The sequence below is a fragment of the Malaclemys terrapin genome, chromosome 3 (genome assembly GCF_027887155.1).
Source record: "Malaclemys terrapin pileata isolate rMalTer1 chromosome 3, rMalTer1.hap1, whole genome shotgun sequence".
NCBI lineage: Eukaryota > Metazoa > Chordata > Testudines > Emydidae > Malaclemys > Malaclemys terrapin.
Genome location: NC_071507.1, coordinates 203,926,264 through 203,954,210, shown reverse-complemented (window position 1 = coordinate 203,954,210; position 27,947 = coordinate 203,926,264). Strand labels below are relative to the sequence as shown.

Here is a 27,947-nt window from a genome sequence, read left to right as displayed (position 1 = left end):
CCCTCAACCACGCTTGGCTGTCAGGGTCCCCTTTACAGCAGATCCCCCATTTGGAGCCTGCTCCGCAGCTGCTAAGGGGAGGGGCTCTTTGTCCAGTACTGCTCCTTTACTCTCTCTGTCTCTGGGTGGGGTCTGTAAACCCCGTCACACCACCTTCAAAGCCCTCCTTAGCGCTCTGCTGGGCCGGAATGCCTGCAAAAGCCTGACAGTGGATAGGCTGCTGCTGTGCTGGAACCACAGCCTCTCATGAGACAATATTGTCTCATTGCGCTTCCCAATCTGTCCATTTCTAATTGTTGTCTCTAGCCTTATGCTTACATTGTCAGCTCTTTGGGGCAGGGACTGTTGTTTTGCTCTTTGTATTTGTACAGCGCCTAGCACAATGGGGTTCTGATCAATGCCTGGGACTCCTGGGTGCAATCATTAACCTTAACTATAACAACCTTAACTATAACAAGTTTTACTAAGAAACGGGGTTGAAAACAGTTCAAATGTCAGGGGCGAAGTCCTCAGCTAACTCGGCAGAGCTCTGCTGTCTTCAATGCAGCCAGACCAATTTGCACCAGCTGAGGATCTAGCCCAGATCGTAAGCAGGTTTCAACCTTGATTTGATTTTAGCAGCTCAGCCCTTGCTCTGTGCAAAGCCTAAGACTGACAGAAACAGAACACTTTTTTGTTTTTCCCTACTGGGCTTAGAAGTTTTGCACTGGCACCCATCACCGTGGTATCTCAGCACCTCTCCGCTGAATTGGATAGACATGGCATGGTCCCTACACGGCAATTAAAGACTGGCAGCTGGCCTGGGTCAGCTGACTCAGGCCCAGGGCTGTACATTTCCTCTGTAGGCATTTGGGCTTGAGCTGGAGCCAGAGCTCTGGTACCCCGTGAGGGGGGGAGGGTCCCTGAGCCCAAGCCTAAGCCCGAACATCTACTCAGCAATTTTTAGCCCCTGAGCCCTAGTCAGCTGACCTGGGCCGGGTCTTTTATTCCAGTGTAGCCGTTCTCAAAATGGCTGAACAGACTTTCCTCAGACCTCCAGCTTTTCCCCCTGGGCTCCGGCCAAGCAGGGAAAATCTCCCATTTCAGAGTTATGAGCAAGTGAGAGCACAGGGTTAACACTGAGATCCTGGGCCAGATCTCCCACTGGTGTAAATCAGTGTAGGGCGAGCTACACCACCTGGGGATCAGTTCCTCTACATCAGCGGTCACCAACTGGTAGATTGCGATCAACTGGTCGATCGTGGGGCCTCTGACAGTCTATCTCAGGATCAGTTAGGGTTGCCAACTCTCCCAGTTTCCTGGGAGTCTCCCAGAATTGGGCTTGATCTCACAAAGGCTTCTGCAGCCAATCCGGGAGGTTTTCGGCTGCTAAAAGTCCGGCGGCGCGGTGGGGCTAAGGCAGGAGGCCTGCCTGCCCTGACCCCGTGTTGTTCCCGGAAGCGGCCGTCATGTCCCTGTGGCCCCTGGAGGGGAAGGGGGGGCTCCACGCACTGCTCCCACCCCAGCGCCAGCTCCACTGCTCCCATTGGTCAGGAACAGGGAACTGTGGCCAACAGGAACTGCGGGAGTGGTGCCTGCAGGGAGGGGCAGCTGGCAGAGCCACGTGCCTGCCCCCAGGGACATGCCGGCTGCTTTCGGTAGCGGCGTGCGGCCGGGGCAGGCAGGGAGCCTGCCTTAGCCCCATTGCATCGCTGACTGGGAGCTGCCCGAGGTAAACACTGCCCGGCGTGAGCCCGCACCCCACACCCCCTCCTGCACCCCCTGCCCCGGCTCTGAGTCCCCTCCTGGAGCCAGAACCCTGTACCACCTCCTGCATCCTGAACCCCCTGCCCCAGCCCTGATCCCCCTCCTACACCCAAACTCCCTCCCAGAGCTTGAACCCCTCACTCCCTTCTGCATCCCAACCCCCCCGCTGCACCAGGCACAACCCGGCGTCCCCTCCCACACTCTGAACCCTCGGACAGAGCCCACACTCCCTCCTGCACCCCAATCCCCTGCCCCAGCCCTGAGACCCCTCCCAGAGCCAGCATCCCATACCCTCTCCTGCATGCCAAATCCCCTCCTGCCCCCCCATCCCCCTGCCCCAGTCCTGAGCCCCTCCTACACCCAAACTCCCTCCCAGAGCTTGCACCCCTCACTCCCTCCTGTATCCCAACGCCCTGCCCCAGGCTCAACCCGCAGCCCACTCCCACTCTCCAAACCTGTCGGCCCAGGCACAGAGACCACACCCCTTCCTGCACCCCAACCCTCTGCCCCAGCCCGGTGAAAGTGTGGGGGACGGCGAGTGATGGAGGGCGGGGGGATGGAATGAGCAGGGTGGGGCCTTAGGGAAGGGGTAGGGTAGATCCTGGGTTGCACATAAATTCAAAAAAAGTGATCTTGTGCCTACAAAGGTTGGAGACCACTGCTCTACATGTAACAGTGTTAATGGAAAGAGTATGGTTTCAGAGTATATCATCTTACCTGAGAATTCAGGTCTTTTGTGCAACATTCTAGCAGACCAGTTCCAAAGTTACTACCGAGCTCTGGTTGACACTGGATTGTTAGTGCTTTTCGAAACCAGGACGCATTCAGATTCGAAGAAGATTGAGGATGACACTGCAAGGCGTAATTATCACAAGAGCTGCCCTAGGGGGAATAAAAATGAGGGTTACGTTCTTAACTGATCTGCTTTGTGTTTAATCACCTGCGTCATTAGCTTGCGGTATTTACACCTTCCACAGCTCCACAGCGATTTTCTTATTACGTGGGATGCTCAGACCGTATCCACACTGGGAATTTGCACCAACTCCAGTCAGCAGTGAAACTGCACCAATGCAACCCCTGAGATGCAGACACACAAACCCGCTATTTGCACTGGTGCAGTTGACCCCCTGCTGGAAAGGCTGTTACATCTTTGCTGGTATCAAGCTTCTCGAGTCTTCCACAAGGGGGTACAAAACAAACTGGGGTAACCATCCGCACGTAGCTAGCAACACCATGGGCTAAGCTGCACCAGTGAAAATCATGGCTTGGGGTGACTTCCTTCATTTACACCAGGGCTTTGCACTGGGGCAGCTGCCCCAACAGCTGGAATTGGGGCAAACCCCCAACACAGGCAAAGCCTGGCACTTTTACGAGAGTTTGTAACGGCTCTAAATCTGTTAGGGTGCCACCAGACTCCTTGTTGTTTTTGTAACAGCTCTGATGCAGTTAATACTTCGCAGCAGGCCAGGCACTCCCATACCACAGGGAAGGATCTTCCCTACACACTTGGACCCCGGCCTCCCTCTGCGATGGAATCCTAAACTGTATTATCCTGTTCAGCGGCTGCTTGGCACAGTATGTGACATACCTTATCTGAGCTGGTAAGAGCTATAGCCAGCAGTGCACTAAGGTATCTTACGGTCTTGGAGGACACATGTCTGGCATCTCTGTCTATAAAGGAAGCCTTGTAGCCAGGCTGTATCTGGTACAAGAGCCTGACCTACTAGCAGCAGCCCTGCACCCTACTGGGTACAAGAAATACATGGCATGGGCCTACACTAGACAATTAGGTTGGCTTAACTACATCTGTCAGGGATGTGAAAAATCCACACCCCTGAGTGGCGTAGTTAAGTGATCTAAGTCCCCATGTAGACAGAACTAGGTTGAAGGAAGAATTCCTCTGTCGACCTACCTACCATCTCTCAGGGGGGTGGATTACCTACATTCATAGGCGTGCGCATGGGATTAGATACACAGGCGGTGAGATGGGCCGGGGGGTGGGGTGGGGTGCTCTCACCTCGGGGGCAGCTCCCCCCTCCCCAGCATCCCTGCGTGCAACAGTCTCGGCAGGGCAGCTCAGCGCGCTGCCTCCCAGCGCTGACCCGGTTCCCAGCCCATTGGCCAGGAACCCCGGCTGATGGGAGCTCTGGGGGGGGGGGGGGACGGTGCCAGAGCTGCCTGACCACGCCTCCCCAGCAGGGAGGAATCTGTCACTGTCAGACACAGAGGTGGGCGCGGGGGGGGGCATTGTGGGGCCAGACAAACAGAGCCAGGGGCAGGAGAAAGGACCAGCGATGGGCACCCCAAATACACAGTACAGAGGGGGCTTCCTGGGGGGGGGAGGGTGTAATAGCAACACTCTCTTCCCCCACAGACCAGACCCAGGCTGCAGCTGGCTCTGTCCATCACTCCCCTCCCGTCCCACAGAGACCCACACAACCCTCTGCCCCCCTGGAAGATCCCCACCAGCCCCTGTGCCCTCATCACCCGTCTCCAGAGAGCCCCCCCTTTGTGCCTCCAGAGACAGCTCCCCTCCCCGCCTGCTCCCGAGCTCCCTACACTCTTCCCCTTTGACTTCCCACTCCCGCCCCCAGCTCATTGGCCAGGAGGCTCCCAGACCCTTGGCCACCAAGGCCAATGGGAGCTGCACCTGAGGCAGGGGGCCTGCTTGCAGATGCAGACCTGCCCAGCCGTGCCTCCACAGCAAGGGGTGGGGGAGTCACAGGTGAACAAACCCCAGTCATCATCATCACAGGCACAGCAATTCCCTGGCTATTTAATTTCACTGAGGCAAGTAATTTAATCTGCTCTTCCTTTCCAGACAGTTTGTGGCTTTTCCTGTAAGAAATCTTACAATTTCTTTGCAAAGAAGTCCATTTATAGTTTTTCACCAGAGAAGTATATTTTCTGGTTGTTCATAAGCTCATTTATTTTGTTAACTCCCTCAGTTTCATAGGGAATTTTAAGTCACTTGAATTGTAACTGTTTTTTTTCCCACTGGTCCAAAAACACATGGAAGATGTGCAGATTTTTATTTCTGTGGGCCAAACCATGTAGAAATGTAAATGTGAGAGCTAGAAAAGCTCTGAAAGGGTAAGGGTCCCTCAGGAAATTGTCCTCAAGTCATTCATTCTTCTGGGCATTCCATTCTATCGTTCCCTCTAACAGTGATAGAGATCAGTGTCTCCACCCACAGGGGAGATGCAGGAGACTGGGCCAACCCTGCAGCCACTCTGCCTCTATCCTTGTTCTCTGTCTGCTCCTTCTACCAACCCCTTTGGTCTCCCTGGGATTCCCCCTACCATTACGCCCTCTGGGTCTTCTTTCTCTGGAACTTCTCATGAAGTAAAGTTGTCATTACAGGTTCTTATCTCTGGAATGTATTTAATTTTGATGTATTTATTAATGTTAATTAATGCACTATGGGAGTCCCCCTTAAGCCCTCTATATAAATTGATCCTCTTCTTTCCATATGTTTTGCTCATAAGGTTTTCTGCAGCCCGAGGGGAGCCAGCAATAACCCCTGCACCTTTGCAATGGGGTGAAGGAAGGGGACCATGAGATCCCTATTTATGTGATTTGCAAGAAGTGTTATCATTACTCAGGGTACCAAATGTGTTTAAATTATATGTGTCTTCTAAAATCCCAAAGGAAGCTCATTTTCATTTTTCATATAATAATCTCATATACAGTATACACACATTTTTCATGAATTCTATGAGTTGATTTTATTATTATTATTTATTATTAATTATTAACTAGGTTACTGGTTTTTTTCAGTGTGGAAAATTGTGTGCTATTTTACAGGTTGAATGACTGAATGACCCCTACCTCCCCCAATGTCATCACTAAGTCCGAGAACTTTGTCAAGTGTCCATCGCGCAACACGGTGGGGCCTAGCCCTGTCCCATTCTTCAGGGGGACAAAGAGTCCAGGGCAGCCTAGAGGGTTAGCAGGGGGGCTGGCACTGACAGCAGCAAGTGACCTGGCCCCAGCCCGCTCTGCTCCACCCCACCGGCTCCCAGCGTTGCTCAGAGGCGGGGGTTTGGGGGAAGGGGTGGAGTGGGGGAAGGGGGGGAAAAGAGGTGGGGTGGAGCGTGCTGGGGCCGGGTTGCTTGCTGGTGGCAGGCCCCCCACTAAGCCCCCAGGCTGCCCTGGACCCTGTGTCTCCCTGAAGCAGAAGGCCCCCCAAAGCATGGGGTCCAGGGCGGTTGCCCCGATCCGTCCTATGGATGGGACAGCTCTGCTTAGGCACCACCAAAACTTATACAAACCTGCCTCCCCTGGTTGGATAGGGGGTGGGGTGGTGGTTAGGGGCGGGGTTCTCTGGAGGGAGCGGTCAGGGAGCAGGGGTGTTGGATAGACGTGGGAGTCCTAGCGGTCTGTCAGGGAGCGGAGGGGGGTGGATAGGGGGCGGGGCCTTCCCTACTCGGCCCTCCATATAATTTTGCAGTTCCAATGTGCCCTTGGGCCAAAAAGTTTGCCCACTCCTGCCCTAATGTCTCCAAAAAAAGTGGCTTTGTGTTTTAATTTAATCGCATGATACACTCTATATAGAAAGTCTGCGTTTGCTCGCAGCGTGCGTCCCCACTACTGCGACACCGCATTACCATTGGTCCTCTCACCCCCCTCACCTGTTCTTCATGGTCAAGTTTTAATGAAGGGAAACCTATTGATGTATTGTTGAATGAGGGCAAGCAGGCTTATCTGTCTAAAGAAGAAGAACGGTGCCATAACAGAGTATAATGAAGTGACTGATTGACATTGTTCTAAAAAAAGAAGAACAGGAGTACTTGTGGCACCTTAGAGACTAACAAATTTATTAGAGCATAAGCTTTCGTGGACTACAGCCCACTTCTTCGGATGCATATAGAAGAAGTGGGCTGTAGTCCACGAAAGCTTATGTTCTAATAAATTTGTTAGTCTCTAAGGTGCCACAAGTACTCCTGTTCTTCTTTTTGCGGATACAGACTAACACGGCTGTTACTCTGAAACTTGACATTGTTCTGTTTTTGGCGAAAGGTGGGAGACCACTCAGGGGTCACAATGAAAAAGCTGACAGTTTTGAGAAAGGTGTATTTCTAAATCTTGTCAATATGCTCCAAAAATATGATCCCATAATGACAAAGCATGTGCAACAATCTCCTCGAAACGCTACCTATCTGAGTAATCACATCCAAAATGATTTAATTGTGGTCTTGCACAACGTTGTGCAACAAAAGATTGTGTCTTCACTAAATGGAAAAATGGTCTCAATAATTGCAGACGACACTACTGACTGTGGACACCATGAGCAGATGTCCGTTGTGGTGCGGTATTTTGACAATGAAAAACATAGTCCAGTTGAACATTTTGTGTCTGTTCAGAGACTATTGACAGTTGATGCTCAGTCTATTTTTGACCAGTTAAATGACGTCCTTGGCATTCTTAAAATTGACTGGTCATCAGTGATGTCTGTCTGTTTTGATGGCGCATCTACTATGTCTGGATGTACTGCGGGAGTTCAAATGAAATGTAAAGAAAGAAACAGTGAAATACTCTATGTACACTGCTATGCGCATTGTTTGAACCTCGTCCTAGTAGATGCATGCCCTTCAAGTAAACAAAACAGAACTGTCTTTGATTTTTTTGGTTCAGCCTCTTTATGCCTTCATGGAGGGGAGTCCTGTGCGACATGCAGTAATGGAGAAGATTTCACAAGAAGTAGGATCCCAGTTGAAGACTTTGAAGTCCCTGTCAAACACAAGATGGGCATGGAGAGCAGAAGCAGAGGCTGCTGTAAAACAAAACTACTCCATCATTTTACAAGCTTTACAAGAGATGATCGAAACCACTCGCCTTGCTGACACTAAAATAAAAGCCAGGGGCCTTATCCATGAACTAAATTCATTCAAGTTGGTCTCAAGTTGCAGTGGGGGAGGTCCAGGTTGGATATTAGGAAAAACTATTTCACTAGGAGGGTGGTGAAACACTGGAATGCGTTACCTAGGGAGGTGGTGGAGTCTCCTTCCTTGGAGGTTTTTAAGGCCCGGCTTGACAAAGCCCTGGCTGGGATGATTTAGTTGGGAATTGGTCCTGCTTTGAGCAGGGGGTTGGACTAGATGACCTCTTGAGGTCCCTTCCAACCCTGATATTCTATGATTCTAAGTTCATCTTTGTTCTTCACATGATGCACCCGATTCTCCAGATGGTGGTAAAAGTGAGTAAGGCTCTTCAAGCTTCAGATCTCAACTTACTTACTGCAATGACAGGCGTGAAAAGCTTGTGTAACTCTCTGGCTGCGATGGGAAGTGGCCCAGAATATTTTCAATGACCGTGTGAAAAGGTGTGTAGAGAATGATATATCGATTCCCCCAGCTAAGAAGAGAAAAACGTCCACTCGTATCGATGATGCGTTTGAGTCCCAGCATCACTTTAATACAAAAGAGGAGCAGGAGAGAATAACTTCATTTTACCCACTCCTAGACTCAATGATTACCGGCATTAACCAGCGATTTGAACAGGAGACTTGTAAAATTGTGACTGCAATGGGAAAACTGCTGAGCTTAGACATTGGCAGGAACGATATGAGAATCATTGCCAACAAATTTAAAGTGTCCTTGGATGAGTTGGAAGCTGAAGTCAGATTGCTTCGGGGTTATGACAGATCTGTTCCTAAAGGTAGCACGACGAACACCACCAGAGAGTGCCTTGATTGGCTAAAGGAATCGGATCAGTCTTCCATGTACCAGGCCTTTTACAAATCTATTCAATGCTTTGCAGTCTTACCTGTTACAAGCTGTTCATGTGAAAGAGCCTTTTCGAAACTAGCACATGTAAAAAACAAACTAAGAAGTACAATGTCCCAACAGCACCTCGACTCACTCATGATTTTGTACATTGAACAAGAATTGGCTTCATCAGTTAATTACAATGATGTGATTGAGGAATTTAAGTCCATAACACCTGGTGAGCAACGTCTCAGTCTCTAGGACAGGAAGATGAAGAAACCTTAATCTGTTTTGGTCAATTTGGCTTAGCTCATTATCTGGTTAAAGAGAGAGATTATGAAAATTGACTGTATCTTTGTATACGCCTGGTTATCACTTAGAGCAAAGATTTGGTATTGTGTGTCTCATTTTTTAAGTTTGTATTTTTTAAGTAAAGTTTAGTTGTTAATTTAAAAAAAAATAATTTTTAGTTAAGTTTTAGTTACTTTAGTTTGTTTGATGAATAAAAAGAATGTCCTTTATGATTGAATATTCAATAAATGTTCGCCTTTAAAAAAAAAAAATTCCCTGGGTGCACACCCTAATGAAATGTGCTGCGCACGCCTCTGCCTACACTGATGGGAGAACCCCTTAGGTCAGCCTAGGTGGTGTCTCTGCTGAAAGGCTACAGCACTGCAGCTGGGCTGCTGTAGGATTTTAAGTGTAGACAAGGGGTGTGAGGTAATATCTTTTATTGGACCCTGGTGAGACAGACAAGCTTTCGAGCTTACACAGAGCTCTTCTTAGAACACAAACCGAAGGAAAGCAGCAACAAAGGTTGCAAACAGAAATAAACAAAAAACAAGAAGAAACACAGGTTGGAAGATCTCATGAACATGCTTCTCTTCAATGCCCCAGCAAGCTTCAGCTATGAAAAACTTAGACACACCTGCTCTTCACACCAGGGCCCAGCCCCCTGGTGCCCCCTCTTCAACCCAGGGCTTTTCAATCATATTTTAGCTCCACATCTATTGCTGTTTGGCCAGTCAGGCTGCCACTCACATTCAATCCCACCCCCCACTTCTGAGGGGCTGGGCCACCTGCCACTCATTCAGCCCACGCAGGCCCTGCAGGTTGACCGGCCAATCACTCTGCCGCTCCATTGCAAGACCTGCCCCTTATTGGCTCCCCAGCCTGGGACCCCAGAGTGGTTCCCACTTCTCCTGGCTGCTGATTAGCTGCTTTTCGGGTGTGCTGAGCCTTTCTCCTCACATAGGGTGGGAATGGGGGACAGTGCTGGCCAATCGGGGCTGCCATGGGGGGCAGGGCTGGATTTTGGAACCTCAGTTTCAACCCCAGATGCATGAGTGCAGCTCTCGCTGGGAGGGGAAGATTGCCTGGATGGGGGAAACAGGAGGATGGATTTCCAGTTGCGGGGGGTGAGCCCTTCTGGGGGGAAAGGAAGCCAGTGGGAGGGACAGGAAGACCCTGGGAGAGAGGGACTGTGTGTGGGGGAGATCCCAGGGAGATGTGAATGGGGAGGGGAAACAATATTATCGTTAATGCCTGAGCCCCAGCACCTCTTCATTTACAAATCAAGCACTGGGCCCTGCATGACTGCTAAAAGTCATCATCATAAAACCCCTGGGGCAAGGCGAGTTAAATCCCAGGAAAACTACAAAACCCTTTCAGGCTAAATGCACAAGATGTGGAAAAATTCATTGCCCAAGAGATGTATGTCCAGCTAAAGACACAGGATGTAATAAATGCACAAAATGCAGACATTTTGCAGCTGTTTGTCATACTAAGGCAGTCATGAAGCTGACTAGGATTACCAACAATCAAGCCATTGTTTCTGGGATCTGTCATGTGTGATGACACAGAGCCGGCCTGGAAAGTGGAACTGAATAGCCACAGAAAGACTATTGACTTTAAAATTGACTCAGGAGCAGGTGTGACAGTCATATCAGAAGGGGCTTACAATCACCTTCAATCCCTCCCAGAGTTGAAGTCACCTAACTGGCCCTGGAGGTGTTCTGAACTATATGGACCAGTTAACCACAGAAACACTTACAAAGTGTTACAAAGGTACAGTGACTAGAGTGAAATCCCTGCAAGCTGCATTGACACTTTTCAAAGACACCACAATAGAGGCCCAACTTAAATGTATACCCCAAATTGAAAAACACAGTAAAAACTAAAAGATAGCCACCATGGCTTAACAACCATGTAGAAGAAGCAGTGAGAGATAAAAAGTCATCTTTTAAAAAGTGGAAGTCAAATCCTAGTGCGGTAAATAGAAAGGAGCATAAACACTGCCAAATTAAGTGTAAAAATGCAATAAGAAAAGCCAAAAAGGAGTTTGCAGAATAGCTAGACAAAAACTCAAAAGGTAATGACAATTTTTTTTTTAAGTACATCAGAAGCAGGAAGCCTGCTAAACAACCAGTGGGGCCCCTGAACGATCGAGATGAAAAAGGAGCATTTAAAGACGATAAAGTCATTGCAGAGAAACTAAATGAATTCTTTGCTTCAGTCTTCGCGGCTGAGGATGTTAGGGAGATTCCCAAACCTGAGCCGGCTTTTGTAGGTGACAAATCTGAGGAATTGTCACAGATTGGGGTGTCACTAGAGGTGGTTTTGGAATTAATTGATAAACTTAACAGTAACAAGTCACCGGGACCAGATGGCATTCACCCAAGAGTTCTGAAAGAACTCAAATGTGAAGTTGCGGGACTATTAACTAGGGTTTGTAACCTGTCCTTTAAATCGGCTTCTGTACCCAATGACTGGAAGATAGCTAATGTAACGCCAATATTTTTAGAGGTGATCCCGGCAATTACAGACCTGTAAGTCTAATTTCAGTACCAGGCAAATTAGTTGAAACAATAGTAAAGAACAAAATTGTCGGACACATAGAAGAACATAAATTGTTGGGCAAAAGTCAACATGGTTTCTGTAAAGGGAAATCGTGTGTTATTAATCTATTAGAGTTCTTTGAAGGGGTCAACAAACATGTGAACAAGGGGGAGCCAGTGGACATAGTGTACTTAGATTTCCAGAAAGCCTTTGACAAGGTCCCTCACCAAAGGCTCTTAAGTAAATTAAGTTGTCATGGGATAAGAGGGAAGATCCTTTCATGGATTGAGAACTGGTTAAAAGACAGGGAACAAAGTGTAGGAATAAATGGTAAATTTTCAGAACGGAGAGGGGTAACTAGTGGTGTTCCCCAAGGGTCAGTCCTCGGACTAATCCTATTCAACTTATTCCTAAGTGATCTGGAGAAAGGTGTAAAAAGTGAGGTGGCAAAGTTTGCAGATGATACTAAACTGCTCAAGATAGTTAAGACCAAAGCAGACTGAAGTTCTTCACAAAGATCTCACAAAACTAAGTGATTGGGCAACAAAATGGCGAATGAAATTTAATGTGGATAAATGTAAAGTAATATACATAGGAAAAAATAACACCCACTATACATACAGTATGATGGGGGCTAATTTAGCTACAACTAACCAGGAAAAAGATCTTGGAGTCATTGTGGATAGTTCTCTGAAGACGTCCACGCAGTGTGCAGTGGCAGTCAAAAAAGCAAACAGGATGTTAGGAATCATTAAAAAGGGGATAGAGAATAAGACGGAGAATATCTTATTGTCCTTCTATAAATCGATGGTACGCCCACATCTTGAATACTGTGTACAGATGTGGTCTCCTCATCTCAAAAAAGATATACTGGCATTAGAAAAGGTTCAGAAAAGGGCAACTAAAATGATTAGGGGTTTGGAATGGGTCCCATATGAGGAGAGATTAAAGAGGCTAGGACTTTTCAGCTTGGAAAAGATGAGACTAGGGTGGGATATGATAGAGGTATATAAAATCAAGAGTGATATGGATAAATTGAATAAGGAAAAGTTATTTACTTGTTCCCATAATATAAGAACTAGGGGTCACCAAATGAAATTTATGGACAGCAGGTTTAAAACAAATAAAAGGAAGTTCTTCACACAGCGCACAGTCAACCTGTGGAACTCCTTGCCTGAGGAGGTTGTGAAGGCTAGGACTATAACAGGGTTTAAAAGAGAACTGGATAAATTCATGGAGGTTAAGTCCATTAATGGCTATTAGCCAGGATGGGTAAAGAATGGTGTGCCTAGTCTCTGTCTGTCAGAGGGTGGCGATGGATAACAGGAGAGGGATCACTTGATCATTGCCTGTTAGGTTCGCTCCCTCTGGGGCACCTGGCATTGGCCACTGTCGGTAGACAGGATACTGGGCTGGATGGACTTTTGGTCTGACCCAGTAAGGCCATTCTTATGTTCTTATAAAGGCGTGATCAAAGATCAACAAACTTCTCAGTGGCAGAGTGGCAGTCATGATGGGGCCTAGTGAGAAAGGAAGAAGAACTCCATGGAGTATTTACTGCAATTGGACCTCTGAAAGGAGATCCATTACAAATAACATTGAAAGACAATGCTGAACCATGTAGAACAACACCACCTCTACAAGACACCTTGAAAGAGACTAGCTGCAGACTTGTAGAATTCAGAGCATATCATTATCTGATCGTAGCGGACTATTTTTCCAGGTATGTAGAAATAATGTATTTGGAAAAAGTATGCTGCAGTGTCATTGAGAAGCTGAAATGCACTTTTGCTCCCTTTGGTATTCCAGAACAACTAGTGATGGCAATGAACCAAAATTCTCCTCAGCGGTAAGTCAGTCCAAATGAAATATGATTTTGATTATATTATTAGCAGCCCACATTCCCTACAAGCAAGTGGTTGAGGCCGAGATAGCTGAGAAAATCCAACAACAGTAGCAAGGAATGGATCTTCTTCCATGCTAGCCATCAACACCAATATGGATATAGTCCAGCACCAGTGATGAGCTCCCAAAATCCTAATAACTGGTTCCCTACCGGGTCCTTGGTGGCACTTCGAGGGCGTGGGGGGGGGTCTTCACTCGCTCTGGGTTTTCGGTGGCGGGTCCTTCACCCAGAGCAAGTGAAGACCCCACCCCCCGCCACCGAAGTGCCACTGAAGACCCAGTAGGGAACCACGCAGTGAGTACAAGCCCCACATGCCTGTCTCCCCCCACCCACCCATCCAACCCCAACCCATGTCCTGCCCCCAACTGCCCCCTCAGAACTCACAACCCATCAACCCCCCGCTCCTTGTCCCCTGACCACCCCCTCCCGAGACCCCCCACCCTAACTGCCCCCCAGGACTCCACCCCCTACCCAACTTGCCCCGCTCCCTGTCCCCTGATTGCCCCGACCCCATCCACCACCACCCCGACAGACCCCTGGAACTCCCTGCCTACCCAACCCCCCCCGTTCCCCATCCCCTGACCACCCCCCAGAACCTCCGCCCCCTCCAACCGCTCCCTGCTCCTTATCTAATCCCTCCTTCCAGCCATGGCCCCCTTACCATGCTGCTCAAAGCGGCAGGAGCTGCCGAGCTGCCCAGAGTGCTGGCGCCAACAGTGCGACATGCTGGGGCTCTGTGGTGGGGGTGGGGAGGGAAGCAGGGGAGGGGCCGGAGGCGCCTCCCCAGCTGGGAGCTCAGGTGGGCCAGAAAGGACGGTCCCACGGGCCCGCGGACTGGAGTTTGCCCACCTGCTGGCCCCTTTAACAACTGGTTCTACACCAGCTTCTAAATTTAACAACCGGTTCTTGCGAACCGGCTCCAGCTCACCACTGGTCCAGCACAACTCCTGCTGAGAAAACAATTCAGAACTGCTGTTCCAACTGAGGAAAAGGATCTACCTCCAGAATGGCCCGACATGAAACAAATAGCCAAATCAGATAAAAAGGCAAAAGGAGCTTACAACCACTTTTATAACAGATGTCACTGTTACAGAACTGCCAGATCTAGAACCTGGTGCCCATGTTTGTGTCAAACTGGATGGAGAAAAAGGACGGACATCTTCTACTGTCATAAAGAAAACAAACAAACAAAGAATTCAGTGCCCAGATCATATGTGATCGAAACAGAGAGTGGAAAGTTAACCGTTGATATCTACATTTTTTTCCTCAGAAAGCACAATCAACAGAGCATACTCTACAGAAGCAGTGTTACCAATTAAGTCATTGGTTGGAAATTTGAATTGAAATTGAAACATTAATATACCCTTTAAAAGCATATACAGTATATGATAAAATACTAGTACCTGAGAAAGCAGAATAGGTTTGAAAAGTATGAACAAAGACTAGCTTCCTCACACAGCTGTTGTTTTTTATGACAATGTTGGTGCATTTGTTTCAGTGATGTTGGCCAACCTAATAATTTTAAATTATGATCTGTGAGCAAGGGCTGAATGAGCTCTTCCCTGACAGTTCGTGATGAGCCAGGAGGGGTTACCTATCAGCTCTGTGTTCTTGGGGAACCAGGGCGCAGTACCCAGCCTGTCTGACTCATGAAAGACCTCTCCCTCCCCAGCCTCTGCTTGAACCAAAGCCGATCAGAAGAAAGACTTACAAAAAGCAATGAAAAGGCAGTGGGGGACACACCTAAACCCCTGGGATAAGGGTGACAGGATGAGGGAAACTTCCCTAGCCTCATTTGCATCGAAGCTGAGACAAGGAGGCATCCCTATTAGCAAACAGAATGGAGAACAGAGATTCCAAGGCAAGACCCGCATGGAACTCTGGGATCAGAAAAGCAGGGAAGCACTGGGTCATGGGGGATCTCTGCTCCAGATGTGAATGAACCCACGCCTGCACACACCCAGCTCAGTAGTTATCAGACCAATTCTGGTAATAAATCCTTTATTGGGATCCAAAATACCCAAGCTGCCTAATTGCATTGTGAGCTCCCTCCAAGGAACACCGCCCATAGCCAGGAATGATCAGTTCCCATCGTCTAGCCTGAACAAAACAACTGTGGTATACTTCAACCATCAGTTTACCCACAAACAAATCTAGTGTTCTCCCTTGAACCATCGTTCTTTCCCTACAAAAACCCCTACCCATGCTCAAGTAAGTTCTCTGATGCCTGGATCCAAAATCCGCATCAGTTCCATTGGGACTTCATCTTCTCCTGACTGATCGTGCTGGGGGCTCTGCCTGTCTCCAGCACTCCGGACCCTCAGCTACCACCACCTGTAACAATGCTGCCTCTGGCAGTTCACAACTGAGAGTATCAATTCAGGACAAATTGCTTAGAGCAGGGGAGGCACAGCCCAAGGCACACCAAACCAGCCAAACAGAGGACTTTGGTTTTACCCCACTGGCTAACCATGCGTCACACAAGCAATTCCCTTAGACACTCCAGTTTCCCAGTATCACCACCAGCACCGCTCCTATGGGGATGACTGGTTATGAAAACCAATACCCCAGTAAAAGAAAAACGGTTCTCCTGATACCAAAGGAGGAAGCCCCACACCCAGGTCAAATGATAACTCAGATCTTACCCAAAATACACGCTTATAGCCAATTTTTATTAACTAAACTAATAAACTAAAATTTATTAAAAAAGAAAAGAGAGAGCTGGTGGAAAGATCAATATACATACAGACTTGAGTTCAATTTCTTGAGGTCTAGATAAGGGGTCTCAAACTCAAATGACCACAAGGGCCACATGAGGACTAGTGCATTGGCCTGAGGGCCGCATCACTGACACCCCCCCTCGCTGACCCCGGCCCCGCCCCCACTCCACCCCTTCCATGAGGTCCCGTCCCTGCCCCGTCTCTTCTCCCCCTCCCCCCTGCCTCCTGGAAAGTGCTAAGCATTATACAGAGCATACAGATCACTGCTACTCCTACAACAAGTCATTTCCAAGAGATTTTAATAAAATATATACACTCAGTAATGCACCTCACTCAAAGGACAAAACATGCACTTAGTTAGATTTACTTCTGTTCAAGCCCCCCCACTGCACTGGGCTGCACCACCACTCCACCACTGCTCTGCCTCTTCCAGGGGTGGCAGGTTTGTAGAAATTTTGGTGGTGCCCAGAACCTGCCCCCCCAAACTCCACCCCCACCTGCCTAAGGCTCTGGGAGGGAGTTTGGGTGGGGGTGGGGGTCTGGGGTGCAGGCTCTGGGGTGCAGGCTCTGGGATGGAGTTTGGGTGCTGGCTGCAGGCTCCGGGCTGGGGCAGGGGGTGGGGGTGCAGACTCTGGGATGTAGTTTGGGTGTTGGGTGAAGGCTCCGGGCTGGGGCAGGGGGTGGGGGTGCAGACTCTGGGATGGAGTTTGGGTGTTGGGTGAAGGCTCCGGGCTGGGGCAGGGGGTGGGGGTGCAGGCTCTGGAATGGAGTTTGGGGTTAGGAGGGGGTGCAGAGGTGAGGCCGGGGACACTCCGGGGAGGTGCGTGGGGGCGGCAGGTGGGAGCGGGGGAGAGACCCAGCCCCAAACATTGGGGAGCAGGGAGCTTAGCTGCCACATAAAATAACTCGGGGGGGGGTGAGGGGAGTTTGGCTGTGACCGGAAGTAACTGGGGGGGGGGGAGCTTGGCGGGCCACAGGGAAGAGCTCCACGGGCCGCATGCGGCCCCCGGGCTGCGTGTTTGAGACCCCCGGTCTAGATACATAGCAGAGGTGGTGAGTTTGTAGTTGCCAAAAGTTCTTTTAGAAATAGTCCATAGGTTATAGTCCAATGTCCATATTCAGGGTGACTCCAGTCAGTGACTGGGGATCTCAATTCTTATGGCCTAGGGTTTCCCCTTCTTGAAACCCAAAGCAGATCTGAGATGAAGAAGGATCGTGTCCCAGAATGTTTATACATTTCCAGCAGCCTTTTGGCCTGAGAAAACAATAGGCTTAACTTTCCTTCTCCCAGTTAGCATAGGGTAATTTATCCATTAAACAGTTCAGACACAGGTTACCACACTCTTCAAAGAGATATATAGACAATAATACTATTTCACTCAACTGTCTTCCTTTTTTTGATCTTTGAATCAAAGCCATAGTAATAGACAAGAATTGTTTGTTTACATCACAAGACCTGAGCAAACAGCTCCCCTTCTATATCTTCCTAACAAGTCTTTAAAGTTCAGCCATGGGTCAGGTCAGTCTGTGAGTTAATTAACTTTTTCTGGCCCTGTGTCACCTTTCAATGAGATACTCTATTACACTCGTAACATCACACCACCACCTGGGAACCCCGATTGATTCAAGCTTCACGGAGTGGTGAAACCCATCTCTCTCTCTCGCTCTCATTATAGCCTTCTGACCCTGACTTGTGTGATCAGTTATGGTTTTCTAAACCTGACTTTTATAAATATTATCACTGTTTTGTTTGGCTCCCCTTGTATGGTTATTACCTGGCAATAAATAACTTTCATGCTTAAGCTGGTTGCCTCTCTCTCTCTGTCCCTCCCCCCACCCCCCGGGGGTGTTTTTTGGCTTCCCCATTCGCTCTGCAGCAACGCTCCTCATACCTAAACTAAAGATCCCTGCAGTGCCCAAAAATCCTGTGGGGGTTACTCCAAAAACAACTGTAATGTGAAAGTGGGGACAGGGATGTGCTGAACCTGGGACATATGAGGGTGGCAGATTGAAAGCGCTGCTCGACCCAGTCTGCTCAGGTGGGCTCTATTCCGGTGCGGTGCCCATGGCATATGAGGGTGACAGCTTGGAAGTGCTGCTCGACCCAGCCTGCTGAGTCCAGGGGCATATAAGGGTCATCTTGGGAGTGCTGATTAACCCAGTCCTCTCAGACACGCTCTGTTAATGTGTGTATGTGTGTGTGTTCGTCTGATTCTGGGGCTGGAAGAACCCAGCCCTGGGAAACCTAGGTCCTGCAGGATAGCTCCATTGGGAGGGGACTTGCAGCAGGGAGAAGTAGAGCTCCATATGAGAACACAAGTGACACAAGCAGTACATTGATAGAATTACAGAACCCCACCCCCCAGAAGAGTAACTCTAATAAATGAGTGTAGCCCAAATTAACAGGCAAATCTGGTAACAAATTGGTGGAGGAACATGGGCATCATGTGACCCTAATCATGTGGTACTTGTTGAGTAGTTGCTGCGGAGTGGGGAAACTGAGGCACAGACCTGTCCAAACTGTCTCTTCCTTTTTCAGACTAAGCTCCTTTAGCGAGGTCTCATAGAATATTTGGTGACATCCTGTAATTTTTAAGTTAAGAATCATGCTTAGAATAACAGTAGGAGCGTGCAATAAGGAGTTAAAGAGTTGTGCCTTAAAAGTAAAGATTTTAGAGCAATACTGTGACTGCGTGAAAGGGCTTTTGGTAGGGATCATTAGTGAGATAAGGGAAGTAGAGATGGCTAAAAAAACCCTTGGCTGCTCGCTTGAGACAGGAGAAAACCAACAAGTTAGAGAGCTGGGTAATGAAGAAGGGGAAATGCGCTGGGAAAGGGGGTGCTTTAAGGGTGAGAATCCCCTGCTTGAAGCGAGTCTGAGCTTTGAACAATATTGCACAACCTTTAAACCACAGAGTAGCGCAAAGAATGTGGCTGCTGCATGGGCGTTATTTTATGCATGTCTGGACGTGGTTGAAATGATGAAGGGAAGGCGGGAAGTGGAGCTGGAGAAAAAGCAGTTACAACAGCGTTTGAACAAATGAGAGACAGATGGGTGTGAATTTATAGCAGAAAAGCTTAAAATGGTGACTGTACTTAGAAATATGCAAGAGGAGAGAGACAAGGCCAGCAGGAATGCAGAACAGTATAGGAAAGAGTTAACACACACACAAGTTTTGTTAGAAGAAGTGAGAGCAGCAACTCACTTCCTTGTAGATGAGAATGAGGCAGCCAAGGCAGCAACAGGCCATCAGAAGTGTCAGGCAGAGATTAGTAAATTGTGTGTCCAACTTAGCGCCCATAAAGGGGTGGTAGCGGCTGTAAGGTTGAGAGAGGATTGTGATTTGGAGCCCCCTGGGAAAAAAAGAAATACCCGTTGACGCTGACCCCAAAAACCCATTCCACCCCTTATTGGCCACAAATACATAATGCTGCCCCTGTTTCCACAAGGGAGGTAAAAAACATAGTTGCAGGAGCTGATCTTCCCACAACAGAGCTGGTCACAGACGTAGTAAGATGGTCTCCTAGTCAGGCCAAGGCCAAGAAAGAATTGGGTGGACTAAATGGACATTGCACCTCTCTATCTGAAGCCTAGCAAGGCAGGTACGTGGATCCCACTAGAATTTAAACTGAAAAGTAAGGGGGGAGGCTCTACTAGACTGGCAGCTTTAGATACAGTACCAGGCACGTAGGAGGATTTACACTTCTGAGCCATGGAAGCAGAAATTGACTTTTCCTTTCCAGATTTAGCCAATATTCAGAAAGGGAATCTAGCACCTGCCTTCCAGATTTGAACACCCTCAAAATTCAGGAGTGCTCAAGCTCAATTTGGGCAGTTCCCCAAATCAAATATACTGATCCACTGTAACTTGCTGTAGAAAAAGTAGACTAAATTGAGCAAGAAATGCTCCCCAGTGTTTATTAGGACTGGAATTGCTATTTTCAACAGCCACTGCTTTTTATTATTATTATTATTATTATTAAAGTTTTAGTTTTATTTGTTTAAAAGGAAGACAGTGATATCGCATTGGCAAATTCCCCATAGAAACAAAGAATGGAACAAAAGAATAATAAAGGCACCTCAACTTTTCCTCATTTATGTAGGACAGTCTTATAATCTGCATCCAGATATCCTCCAATCACACACGCTGAAAATTGTTCCACTTTACTGCAGTTCTGTAACCATATGGGAACCAATCCTGTCTGTGTTCTGTGCACATCCAAAATTCCTGCTGAATGACCTGCCCTGGGAGCAAGTTACCAGTGACCCAGGGCTGGGGCGGCAGGAGGGTGCAGTGGTGGGGGGGAAGCCAAAAATTTTTTTGCTTGGGGCAGCAAAAAACCTAGAGCCGGCCCTGGGTACTGGGGACAACGTTTTGTTCCAAGAATTAGAGGAAGTAACCGGGGGGACAGCCATTTTAGACTTGATTCTGACTAACAGGGCGGAATTGTTTGTGACTCTGAAGGTAGAAAGCAATTTGGGTGAAAGTGATCATGGAATGATAGAATTCATGATTGAAAGGAAAGGAGTGAGAGTCACAGAATAAGGCCATGGAATTAAAATAGCAGACTTTAACAGAGAATTGGTAAGTAAGTGTTACCAACTCATCCAGGATTCTCCCAAGGGCTTAACCTTTCGTGGTGGAGTGGCTGACTACACAGAGTTGAGGTCTTCTTTGAAACCTTTATTTAACAGCAGAGGACATTCATACAGTCATTTCCCCGACTATAAGCCAGATATCCGTAATAGTCAATACAAGTCTTACCTTTCAATGACCGGGGAGCTCGGTGGGTTGAGATGGATTCACTGTCCAGATCTTTCTTCCTCAGGCTGATCCTTCTTCCTCCACCTCATTCAGCTCCTCCCTTAACATAACATTTCCTATGACACTTCCTAGAATACTCGTTAACCCTTTCCTAACTGCTTGAGAGAGAGAGAAAGAAAATAAAGAAAACGTAATGAAGAACATTCAGTTCTACAGGGAATGTGGTACAGCAGGTAAAAACACAGTTAACAGTCAGTTCTGTGATCAGTGCGTCAGAGCAGGTAAAACACTCAACACTCAATTCAGTGGCTGGGCAAGTCACATGCACTCAAAGGGTTAACCTTCAGCTCTGAAAGCAGCAACCAGCAACCTTAGCTGTGCACGCAACAAGGGCAGCTGTGCTCCAGATGTTCCAGAGGAGGAGACATAAGAGAATTCTCTCTGCTCCTGCTCCTGTAGGACCTTACTGGGAGCTCATGGGAAGAAAACCTCAGGGAAAAAGGAGTTCAGGAGAGCCGGCAGTCTCAAGGAGACAGTATTACAGGCACAACTGCAAACTATCTCAGTGCGAAGGAAAGAAGTAGAATGGTAAGAGGCCAATATGGATCCATCAGGAGCTCTTTAATGACCTGAAAATAAAAAGGAATCCTGCAAAAAGGAGAAACATGGACAAATTGTTAGGGAGGAATACAAAAGAATAGCACAAGAACGTAGAAACAAAATCAGAAAGGCTAAAGCACAAAATGAGTTAAGTAGCAAGGAACATAAAAGGAACAAGAAGAGATTCTTTAAATACATTAGGAGCAAGAGAATGACAAAGGAAAGTGTAGGTCCTCTTCATAGAGAGGAAGGAGAGTTACTAACTGATGACATCGAGAAAGCAGAGGTGTTTTGCTTCAGTCTTCACTAGAAAAGTTAATGGTGATCAGATACTGAACACAATTAATATTAACAAGAGGGAAGGAATACAAGCCAAAATAGGGAAAGAACAGGTTAAAGAATATTTTATGTAAGTTAGATGTATTGAGGTCAGCAGGGCCTGATGAAATTCATCCTAGGGTAATTAAAGAACTACTTGAAGCAATCTCAGATTTATTAACAATTATTTCTGAAAACTCCTGGAAGACTAGTGAGGACAAGTGGTGCTGACATTTCAAAAGGGGCCTTTGCTTCTGGGTGCCCAACACCTGAGCTGTCTCTGGTAGAGAGGCTGATACACACGTGGCTGAGCAGCTCTGTTTCCATCCAACAGAGGGCAGTGGTGAGGAAACACACCCACCTGTTTGTTACAACAAAGTAGTGCCTTGGGCAACTACATACAATATCCCAAAGCAAAAGGGGACCTGACTCATGCACTGGGACAACCCAGGGGTCTCTCTGAACCCACACCCAACTCGCCCAGTCTCTATGAGCTCTGGTCAAGTGTAGGTAGTCTCTTGGTCTATCCAAGGCTGTGATCAAGTGTCTTGATGTTTTTGGTCTTTTGGCCTCGAGATGAAAACCTTGTCTGTGTTTCTGGGACCTTGAAGTGAAAAAATTCTCTAAGTTATTCCCTCAACTCAGCCCCCAGCAACAAACATCATCTTAATCTGTTTCCATGGCAGCAAGCCCTCAAGGATTCTTTTATATACTCTTCCAAGCTGGAGGCAGGTCTAGGGAGAGCTAAGAGGTGGAGCCAGTCCTGTAATTCTCACCCTTTTAGGAAGGCTTAAAAATGGAGCCCCCTTCAGGAAAGTCACCAGTTCTGCCCTGTCCTCCACCAAGACAGCCTGTCCTACCAACTGCCTTTCCCTCAGCTACCAAGGAAGTCAGAGGTCGATCTATCAGCCCAGAGCCCATCCATCAGTATCCAGTCAGAGTATCCAAATATCTGCTTTACCACACACCTGTGTGGGGGTTGGTAATTTAAACAGCTAAGTGAGGAAGATTTGACTCTCTGTGTCATGACCAGAACGTGGGCAGTCTGACCTAGTGGTCAGAGCAGGTGTCAGCAGTCAGGCCAGATCAGAAATCAGGAGGTCAGAGTCCGAGACAGGCCAGAGGTGTCAGGAGGCAGGCAGGGTCTGGTTACCAGGAGATTGGTGTTGAGAGCGAGGTTACAGACAATGATCAAATAGCGAAGTCGAGGATGAACCAGGGTCAAAAGCCGGCGTCTAGGGTCTATCACCAGCAGGGTCTGGAGCAGAAGCAGGCACTCAGTCTGTGTTGTTGCTCAGACAGCTCCCCTTCATGGCTTCCTGGTTTATATACTGGTATCGGCCAATCAGCGGGCTGTGAGGGGCCGCCACTCCGGCCCTACTGGGAGTTACTTCCTGCTGAACCTGACTTCACAGGGGCCTCCTGTAGCTGCCCAGCCCAGGTCTCCTATGGAGATGTGTGACAATGCAGTTCTGGCGGAACCCAACTGAGAGCGCCAACTCAGGACAAATTGCTAAAATAGGGCAGTTACAGCCCAAGGCTGGGGTTTTTCCACCTCTAAGGCAAACCAAACCAGCCAGACTAAGACTTCGGTCTCATCCCACTGGCTAACCGCAAGTCTCACAAGCAATCTCCTTAGACACTCCAGTTTCCCAGTATTACCACCAGTGCCACTCGTTATGGGGACAAATGGTTATGAAAACCAATACCCCAGTAAAAGAAAAAGGTTCTCCTGATCCCAAAGGACCAAGCCCCAGACCCAGGTCAATATACAAATCAGATCTTTCCCACAAATCACGCTGCTGCCAATTCTTTAGAATCTAAAATCTAAAGGTTTATTCATAAAAGGAAAAAGATAGAGATGAGAGTTAGGATTGGTTAAATGGAATCAATTACATACAGTAATGGCAAAGTTCTTGGTTCAGGCTTGCAGCAGCGATGGAATAAACTGCAGGTTCAAATCAAGTCTCTGGAACATCCCCAGCTGAGATGGGTCCTCAATCCTTTGTTCAGAGCTTCAGTTTGTAGCAAAGTTCCTCCAGAGGTATGAAGCAGGATTGAAGACAAGATGGAGATGAGGCATCAGCCTTATATAGTCTTTTCCAGGTGTAAGAACACCTCTTTGTTCTTACTGTGGAAAATTACAGCAAAATGGAGTCTGGAGTCACATGGGCCAGTCCCTGCATACTTTGCTGAGTTACAAGGCGTATCTGCCTTCTCTCAATGGGTCCATTGTATAGCTGATGGTCCTTAATGGGCCATCAAGCAGGCTAGGCAGAGCTAATCTCAGCTTGTCTGGGATGTCACCCAGAAGCATAGCATAAGTTTGCCATACAGACAGTATAGAGCCAATATTCATAACTTCGACTACAAAACTGATACACACATATAGACAGCATAATCATAACCAGTAAACCATAACCTTGTCCTAGACACCCCATTTGACCCCCTTTATACAAGATTTGGGTGCCACTACAGGACCTTGGTTGCAACAATGATCTATATGGTTCCAGTTTATGTCAATAACATCACAAGGTGTCGGTGGTGCAAAGCCCCTATGGTCCTAGGTTCTAGCCCTGCTGAGTCTTATGCCTTGCCACACATGGTGTCTGGGGTGGGATTTGATGCAGTGGACTATCCCAGGCATGAAGTAGATCAAGGTTTTCAAACTGGGGGTTAGACCCTCAGGGGTCATGAGGTTATTATATGGGGGGTTGTGAGCTGTTAACCTCCACCCCAAATCCTGCTTTGCCTCCAGCATTTATAATGGTGTGTGATAAAGTTCCTCCTCTATCTTGGTGGGTCCTGCGCTTATTGGCGGATTTGTTCGCCTCAGAGATTCACCCTGTGGGTTGGGGAACAGCCCAGAGACCTTCCTCTCTGGTAGAACCCACAGTCCAGGTCAGTTCCTTCTGCGTCTGATCAGGAGTTGGGAGGCTTGGGGGGAACCCGGTCCCGCCCTGTACTCCGGGTTCCAGCCCAGGGCCCTGTGGACTGCAGCTGTCTAGATACCTCCTGGAACAGCTGTGCGACAGCTACAACTCCCTGGGCTACTTCCCCATGGCCTCCTCCCAACACCTTCTTTATCCTCACCACAGGACCTTCCTCCTGATGTCCGTTAACACTTGTACTCCTCAGTCCTCCAGCAGCATGTCCTCTCACTCACAGCTCCTTACACGCACCTCACTAACTGGAGTGAGAGCCTTTTTATACCAGGTGTCCTGATTAGCCTTAATTAATTCTAGTAACTTCCCAATTGGCTACAGGTGTCCTAATTAGCCTGCCTGCCTTAATTAGTTCTAGAAAGTTCCTGAGTGTTTTGGAATAGTTCCTGTTATCTTACCCAGGGAAAAGGGACCTGCTTAACCTGGAGCTAATGTATCTACCTTGGACCACTCTCCTGTAGCCATCTGGCCTGACCCTGTCATAGGTGTTAAATATATAAAAAAGTGTTTTTAATTTATAAGGGGGGGTCACACTCAGAGGCTTGCTATGTGAAAGGGGTCACCAGTAAAAAAGTTTGAGAGCCACTGAGGTAGATCATTCCTGAAAATGGATGATGTGGTGAGGGCGCTGGCACAAGCCACTGTTATATAACAAGAGGCTACCTGAGTCCAGATGGCCCTCAACAGGAATCTGTATGAATACAACAACAAAAAATCAACTTCTGATGAATCAGGTGGCCCAGGACCAAGCCACCCTATGGGAGGGAGTGAGGCAACTGAAAACCCTGACCACTCTGGGAGGTGGCCATGATGGGATCTGATCCCTAAAGACCAGCAATTATCTGCAGAACGTGATATCAAGGTGTAGCTCCTCATGTCTGAAAGAGCGGCCAATGTGAGACCAGTGGGGCCACATATCCTCACTCCTGTGCTGTGTGGGGAGGCTCAGAAGGCCTACTATGACATGGCAATGCAAGCTGCTAAAGACAATTCCCAGTTGAAAGCTGAGATACTGGCAAGAGCTGGAGTGACGACAGCCATGAGGGCCGAGAGATTCCACGGTGGAAGTAGCAGAAGAGCAAAATGCCAAGATCACAACTGTTTGACCTGATCAATCTAATGTGGAAGTGGCTATGTCCTGAGACCCACAGTACAGAAAAAGACATAGACCTCTTGCTTTTGGACAGCTTCACAAGAGGACTACTGCCAGACCTACAAAGTTGGTCAAAGTTTGGGATGGACAAAATGATTCTTCCTCTTATGATGACCTGGTCACTCTCATAGACAGGCATTGAATGACCAGAGAGCTTTCTTGAACTACTGGCGAATAGATGCACCAGACCAAGCAGCCACCACGGTAGCGAGTCCTTGACCTTCCATGGTATGTTGAGAGGCTTGCTCAGATTGTATCTGTGTGGGATGTACACTGTCCTGAGCCACCCTTATAGGCAGTGCATTCCTAATCTGGCATGTTTTACAATGTAGATAGTTGCCGCCATGTGGCCTAATAGTTGGAAGCAACTCCCGGCAGATGTTTGTGGACTGTTAACAGTGGTGTTGATCAGATTCACTAGGATGGCAAATCTGTGTGGCTGTAGTGAAGCTTTCACCTCCAATGAGTTTAGGTGAGCGCCAATGAATTCTAGTTCTTGTACTGATGTCACCATTGACTTTTGAATGTTTATTTGGAGTTTTGTAAAGAGTGACATTGTCTTTTGTGTCACTTCGTGGCTTCCTTCCGAGTGGAGGCCTTGAGTAGATCGTCATCTAAATATGTGTATATCATGACCCCTTTCTTGCGGAGTTGGTCCACCACCATGGCTAGAACTTTTGAAAAGACTCAGGGGGCCGTGGAAAGGCCAAAGGGCAATATCTTGTACTGATAGTGATCTTGTCCCAAAACAAATCAGAGAAACCGCCTGTATGGCAACATGAAAGTATGTGTCTGGCAGGTTGCGGGCCAAAAACCAATCCCCTCACTCCAGTGCTAGGTTGCTAAGGTAACCATCCTGACCTGTTGTGTTTTGACGAATTTGTAAAGACACCCTCGGCACTGATCTTAGCGACAAAAGGGAAAATAGAATGTTTGAAGTAAAATGTTTACATGTTTTAGGTATTCTGTATGCGGATTCATTTTTCACTCACCTCCTAGAATGTTTGGGACCTTTGTAGAATCTTGTGGAACCTTCCGGACTTTCTGAGAACTACATTTTCCTCGAACCTCCTAGAATGTTGTCAGCCTTGCAGGTATATTTTATTTATATTTGGCATGAATAAATATAGATTTACAGATCCTACTGTGCAAATTTATTGTCTTATATGACAGGGATAAATCATGCATGCAAATCATGGGTCAAAGTCTTGAAATGGGCTACAAATGCAATAAAAAATAAGGTATTCAAAAGTTTAACGATTGGAGGGGGCGCCGAAGATGCTCCTCGCCTGGGGTGACATTTGGTCTAGGGCTGGCCCTGTATGCAGAAGCTAGTGCTGGCCACTATCAGAGACAAGAGAATAACTAGATGCACCCTGATCTGATCCAGGTTGACAATTCCAGTGTTTCTAAATTAGGTACCTAAATCCATATTAAGGCACCTAAATTAAAGGGCCCTGATTTCCAGAGGTGCAGAGCACCGACAGCTTGCAAGGAACCAGGAAGTTTTCAAGACTATTAAAGTGAACAAACTTGCCCAAGCAGAACTTCAGTCAATGTCATGAAACATCTGCACACATCAAACAGAAAATAGCCCAGTGAGAGCACCGAACCTAACCACCCGTCCCGAACACACCAGATACAATGCACCACATACAGTAAAGCAGCTCACGCAGCCATTCCCTCTCTGTTAGATAATGAGCAGCTTGTCTTACCCTCACCCTCCTCAAAGTCCTACAGAATCTAGCCACCTTAACCAGTAAAAACACCTGTCACTTACTGAGGAACAAAAGTATTTCTAACTCTGTGTCCTCTGACTGACTCCTGCCTCCTCCTTAATTTCCTGGAACAGCAGAAACGAAACTTAGCCTCCATCAGAGGTTACAGCTTGGAAAAGAGATGACTAAGGGGGGATATGATAGAGGTCTATAAAATCATGATCGATGTAGAAAAAGTAAACAAGGAAGTGTTATTTACTCCTTCTCATAACACAAGAACTAGGGGTCACCCAATGAAATGAATAGGCAGCAGGTTGAAAACAAACAAAAGGAAGTATTTCTTCACACAACGCACAGTCAACCTGTCGCTTTAACCTTGTTTACCTTCTTTGGCTAACTGTCAATTTGAGTTTTAGACTTACAACCATCATTTACCTCTCAGTGGTATGATCTGCTGAATCATCATTGTTTACCACTTTCTTTTCCCCACTAATTTGATTTTCCCACCAATTTCTAGTGTTACCTGA

The 27,947-nt window shown here is 47.6% G+C and overlaps 1 protein-coding gene across 1 annotated transcript in view; it reads right to left on the bottom strand.

The window, feature by feature from the left end:
• NUGGC (nuclear GTPase, germinal center associated) overlaps positions 1–20,794 on the bottom strand; it is a 98,139-nt gene extending 77,345 nt beyond the window's left edge. The window contains exons 1-2 of the mRNA XM_054022981.1: positions 20,687–20,794; positions 2,464–2,628 (exon numbers count right to left, since the gene is read on the bottom strand). Coding sequence (XP_053878956.1) covers positions 2,464–2,491 — 28 coding nt within the window. The 5' untranslated portion in view covers positions 2,492–2,628; positions 20,687–20,794. The remainder of the gene's footprint in view (positions 1–2,463; positions 2,629–20,686) is intronic.
• Between the last annotated feature and the right edge of the window lie 7,153 nt (positions 20,795–27,947).